The 5,584-nt window shown below is 43.2% G+C and overlaps 1 protein-coding gene across 1 annotated transcript; it reads left to right on the top strand.

Moving 5' to 3' along the window:
• The first annotated feature begins 864 nt into the window (after positions 1–864).
• On the top strand, positions 865–4,324 carry LOC123147512 (uncharacterized). The gene is made up of 7 exons (XM_044566784.1): positions 865–1,060; positions 1,927–2,360; positions 2,861–3,030; positions 3,108–3,188; positions 3,280–3,355; positions 3,436–3,525; positions 3,911–4,324. Exons 2-7 carry the CDS (start codon positions 1,943–1,945, stop codon positions 4,072–4,074), a joined length of 999 nt encoding a protein of 332 aa, XP_044422719.1. The 5' UTR covers positions 865–1,060; positions 1,927–1,942; the 3' UTR covers positions 4,075–4,324.
• The last annotated feature ends 1,260 nt before the right edge of the window (positions 4,325–5,584 follow it).

The following is a 5,584-nucleotide window of genomic DNA, read 5'->3' as shown; positions in this document are numbered from 1 at the left end:
AATATGTCCTCGCTACTCCTTTTGATTGGAGAGTCTACAACCTCGAAGTGGTGACCTCATGCCACTGGAGGCGGCGGCACAAGGTAATGTGTGTGGTGTGCCGTTGTTTTTGGCGGTACCAGTGGTGGCACATGCAAGAATAATAGCCAAGCTCGAGTCCCTTCTCGTCCATGGTGGAGTTAAGGAGCCGGTGAGCTTGGTCTTTTGACGACTCTTCTAGTGGGTAGTTTTAAGTCTTCGGTTGATGGTTGTTGTCCCAGGCAACGCTAGAGGGAAAGCCAGCTCGAAATCTGAGTTTGTGGTTTGACATCGGGACATCTAGCACTTGGTCGAGGATGTCGACGGATGACGATGGCCCCGGGGTTGAAGGAGGATGGGGATGATCCTCGGCTCTAAGAGTCACAAGGATAAATGCCTCACCGACGCCGGGATTCTCCATCGGCTTGCAACATCTTCTAAGATATGGTTCTCCTTTGAATCCGGTGACCGTTAGCCGCAGCAGTGGAAGTCGCAAGATTTCCCAATGACTCTATTGATATTTTTCTTTTTCTGGAGGGGTTATCTTTGAGAAAGAAACATGCTTTTCTTAGGCAGAGAAAGAAACGTGTTTTTTTTGCAATAGAGAAAGAAACACGTCCCCGCAAAAAAAGAGAGAAAGAAACATGGTTTTTGTCTCGACTCGGTTACGTTTTTTTTTTTTTTTGAGAAACCTCGATTTATTTTTGAGAAACCTCGACTTGGTTACGCGTGCGTGAGTAAATGAGATGGCCCGAGACAATAGATGGGCCAACGCGTCCCATTTTCCTGAGCGTAAAACGAGACAAGTCCCTTAACCCGCCCCGAGCCCATGTAAACCGCGTCTAGAAGCCCTAAAAAAAAGTAAACGGCGTCTAAAGAATTCCCGGGACACCACGCGGCACACGGAGGTAGCTCGCCCAAGCGCAACTCAATCCCCCGCTTCTCTTCCCCAAATTCTCAAATCGCGAGCTCGGAACACTTGCATCCTACTCGGATCGGATCGCCCATTCGCCCGTCCCCCGCTCCTCGTCGGGAGCTTCAGGTTCGGTTGGTTCCGCCCCAAATCCTTACATGTCATTTCCGATCCTCACCACTGAATTTTCGGGGTTCATCCATGTTTTGTCGCGGCGATTTCATCTCGTTTTGGGCTACTTGTCCTGTTGTTTAGGTAGTTGCTCGCCATCCGTGCCTTGATCCTATTCTGGCTCGGGGGCGTCGCCGGCGGGAACCAGGGCATTTCCCGGCGTCTTTTTGGGTCTTTTGCGTGCCTTTTTTGGTGCGTGCGTGCTGACAAAAATCCGAGCTAGGGTTTGTGTTGGGGATATAAACTCACTTTTAGTTTTATTTCGTGGTGAATAGATGCTGCTGCTGTGACCTAGTTGAGGTAATAGCAGCGTGATTTGTCCGTCGTGGCATTCATAACATGTAGGCTTAAACACGAAAGAACATAAAAGTGTACAGCACATTGCACCGCAGCGGTGCTACTGAATTGAGTTGAGCAAGAGGAAGTATTCAGTCTTTGAGCCATTCCAGTGGGATTTGGTTGGAATGGAACATATTGGATTGATATCTTTGATCGGATGCTTCTTTTTTGTTACTCCTTATGTAATACTGTAGCGAAATTAGCGTCTTGATCACACTTTTATGCCATTTATTTATCCTGTCAGAGACGCTTGCGAAGTAGGGCCCTGGTGTGTAAATTTCTTAATTCTACTTGCTATGTTTGATAGATTAGATTGGTGTTAGTGTATGCTTTGTTCTAACTTCTACTTACAGATCTGGATTTCTGGATTTGAGTACTGAGTACAACTTTTTGGCTCAGATTTCATATATCATGTATCACAATTTTAGTTTTCCAAAAAGTAATATCATTGTTGTTTACATTTCACACGCCTTTTAACTGGGCAGAGAGCTTCAGTACAAGATGCAAAGGGGAAGGGGCGGGAGAGGTGGTCTCTTTGGTTTTGGGGACCCTTTTCCTGCTTTTGGCGGCTTTGTACCACCTGGGAACCTTATGTCCAGTTTCTTTGGTGGGTCAAATCCCTTTGATGATCCCTTCTTCACCAATCCCTCTGGTTCTATGATTGGACCTAGCCTGTTTGAGCAAAGCATTTTTGGTTCAAGCATGTTCCGGCCACACAGAGCTCTAAATGTAGGAGGCTTCCAGCAGCAAGGTCCTGAACCAAGCAGGCCAAAAGGGCCGATTATTGAGGAGTTGCCTTCAGACGACGACGATGGTGCAGATGCGAATGAACATGATGAGAAGAAGAGAACTAACTCTATGAAACATCCAAGGATTAGCAAAGAGCCATATGTGGAGGACTCTGGTGATGAAGTTCAAGGTTGGTTTATGTTATGCTGTTAATAGGAGTTTTTCCAGCTGCCTGCATGTTACTTTTCACAATCTAGTTTCAGCTTGTCTGTAAGTGATTGAATGAAGATAAGTATATATGACTGGTAATGGCTCGTTGCTGTTTTTTGTTATGCAATTTAGTGCATGCCCCATATGGCCTGGAACTCTGTACCAAATTCTGTCTTTATAGACTCAGGAATCCACAAGATTGTTTTGGAGTAAACCTATATTCCTGTAGCTGTGGTAGTATACATTAGAACTATTCAAATTCATTTTGTTTTTGCTGCTATCATTTAAGATTTAGTGCTAGCTGGTATTGTTGCCAGGCTAGCCTGCTATCATGTTATTGGTTTCCTGGATCCTCACTCAGATGTGATTCTCTTTCTTTTGTCGAAGGACTGTTGAGAATATGTGCTTTTTACATGTCAGAAAGATTCACAAAACAGCTGAAAACAAGGGCAGGGTACTAATGCTGAGAACTTTTAACAGATAATAAGAGACCCAGACATGAGAAATTTGGGAAAGAGTATGTCAGGGCTGGCACATCATATCAACAGCAACAGACCTATATGTTTCAGAGCTCAACTGTTACATATGGTGGTTCAAATGGGGCATGTTATATGTCTTCAACGACTAGGAGGAGTGGTGGAGATGGGGTAGTAAGTCCCTCTCAGCAGTGCTGTCATCTGTTAAGGTGCAAAGTTCTGGTGGTGATTGTTTCTTCAATGTCTTCTAGGTTACAATGGAAGAAAGTAAGGAAGCAGACACAACAAGTGGTAAAGCAACTCACAGGATCGCACGTGGCATTGGCAATAAGGTGTGTTTTCTTCACAACCCAGACATATGACTTTATTTCTTTGGACTACACCAAGGATAAATGATTTAGAGCCATGATTCCGTTGCTGCAGGGTCATGCACTGACTAGGAAACTGAACTGCGATGGAAAAGTTAACACCATGCAAACTTTGCAGAACTTGAGTGAAGGTTTTACTACTCTATTGTCATTCTGTTGCCGGAACCCTTATTCATGTTGTTTCTGATACTATTTTTTTCTTCTCTTGCAGATGAGCTTGCTGGGTTTGAGGAATCATGGCAAAGGAATGCAGGGCCTTGTCTGCCTGGTTGGGATCCCAGATTAAACATGCTTAACAGTGGTACGTCCCTTCTCTCTGTTGGTATCTTCCTGCATGTCTCAGGTTACTGACAAATTTGAAACTCACTCATGTAACCAGAGGAACACGGCAGTTCAGGTCATCAACAAGTTGCAACTGACCCATGCATAGAAAACTATGGCAGGACTACATGAATGTATATACCAAGATAATGAAAGCATCAGCTTTATTAGACCTGTTGATAAAGACCTGAGAAGCTAACAAACATAGTTTATCCACGTGAGACAAGTTAACCCTGAGTTCAGATCTCTATCTTCAAATTAGTTATCTTTCTACGTTAGTAACCTGATGAATTGCATGCCTGTTGTTTTCGTGTTCTAGCTAGTTTGATCCCTGGAGTGGTTATCTTACATTCTTGATAAAGCAGGAACTCTTAGCCCTGGCATCCAAGAAGATAATGGAATGTCTGCACTTCCAACACCCAATGAAATGTTTGCTCTTCCAGCACCCGAACAATATCGTGGCTCCATTTCGTCGAGGATGAAGAGGCGCCCTTTGAATGGTTCATCCCAGGGCAGTCCCCGTCCATGATTTCCTCGGGAATTTAGGCAGAACTGTGTTCCCGGTTTGAAGAAAAGGAAGAGGATGAATCGCTAGCTGCAGCTATTCAGAAAACTATGTCTACGTTTTACTCAGCTTAGCTTAAAAGGTTCTGTTGCTATTGTTGATGTATATTGTTGTTCCCTTCAGCATGGATGCGCACGCAGTCATAAAAAATGTAACTTCTGTTTACAAGAACGATCATATCTTCCACGACTGTTGAGTAACTATGTTGGCACTATGGTGGATGGGTTCGATGTGGAGATTCAATAATCTTCCAAAGCAATCCCACCAATTTGTGGTGTACTATCTACTATGCTTAGTAACCTGATATTACATGTCATTACAGCTCATAATTGAGTTGCATATTAGTCATTTGCATTTTTTTTTAAAAGGAGACTAAACCCCAGAGCTTTGCATCATTGTGAGTATATGGATTGTAGGAATATCTTATTATGAGACAAATGTAGTACTCCCTCTGTAAAGAAATATAAGAATGTTTGGATCATTACTTTAGTGATCTTAAAGCTTTTGTATTTCTTTATTTCTTTATTTACAGAGGGAGTAATTATTAGGCGGAGTGCATAATAAAGGCAACCACAATTAAGCCATTACAAGATGAAATAAACAACTATGACTAAGGGCCCGTTCGGATTCCTTCCCCTCCACAACTCTGCTCCCGGAGCTGGAGGAGCGGCAGTTCAAAATCGTGGAGTGGGGAAGGAGGTGCTCCACAGATTCTCTAATTTCACGGAGCGGAAGGATTACCGAACACCCCTTAAGTTGACTTCTTCTGCTGCAACGCCTTTAAAAAAGAACAAGCGTCCTTGCACTGCCGTTGCCAAGGATACCACTAATGCCAGAGAACATCCGTCCATATAGGCACAAGCCAAAACACAGGAGTGAGACAGAAAAGCAAGTCATGGATCTTCTACAAACATGGGTGATTCAACGTAGCTCCAGTCCATTTGCATCTCCTGTGATTTTGGTCAAGAAGAAAGATGTCACATGGCGCTTATGCACAGATTATCAACACCTCAACGCCATGACAATGATTGCCAAATTTTTAGTGCCAATCATCGAACATTTGATGGAAGAATTGCATGAGGCAAAATGATTCTTCAAGTTAAATATGGGAGCAGTATATCATAAGATATAAATGGCACAAGGGGTACACACAACAAAATTGACACTTTAATGTTTTTAATAGTGTTAGTCGTCTGAACGGAGGTTGCGTAGAAAAGCGTTGGTGAAAGTTGGATTAGTTGTTGACTTTGGTCGAACGGGACTTCACAAGATCAAATGTAAATTTTGCTTGATCGCAATTGGTTTGAGTCGTAATTGGCTCCTCAAATCCGAAAGTAGAGCTTCCAAAATGGGTAGCCCTATCCTCTTCTCTTGAGATTTTCTTATTCAACTAGATCATTGATGGCGTGCATTGCCTCGCCCGTTTAGTTCGACCTATATTTGCTATACTACAAAGTAATTGGTATACATTTGT

Source organism: Triticum aestivum, chromosome 7A (assembly GCF_018294505.1).
Source record: "Triticum aestivum cultivar Chinese Spring chromosome 7A, IWGSC CS RefSeq v2.1, whole genome shotgun sequence".
Lineage (NCBI taxonomy): Eukaryota > Viridiplantae > Streptophyta > Magnoliopsida > Poales > Poaceae > Triticum > Triticum aestivum.
The sequence above is the reverse complement of the archived record's forward strand: the minus strand, read 5'-3'. Positions and strand labels throughout refer to the sequence as shown.

What these genes read in the sequence shown, in the direction of transcription:
- LOC123147512 (XM_044566784.1), top strand. Translation starts at nt 1,943, where the DNA reads ATGCAAAGGGGAAGGGGCGGGAGAGGTGGTCTCTTTGGTTTTGGGGAC. An exon ending in CTCTGGTGATGAAGTTCAAG is followed by an intron (nt 2,361 to 2,860) that starts GTTGGTTTATGT and finishes AACTTTTAACAG; the next exon opens with ATAATAAGAGACCCAGACAT. An exon ending in ATTAAACATGCTTAACAGTG is followed by an intron (nt 3,526 to 3,910) that starts GTACGTCCCTTC and finishes TTGATAAAGCAG; the next exon opens with GAACTCTTAGCCCTGGCATC.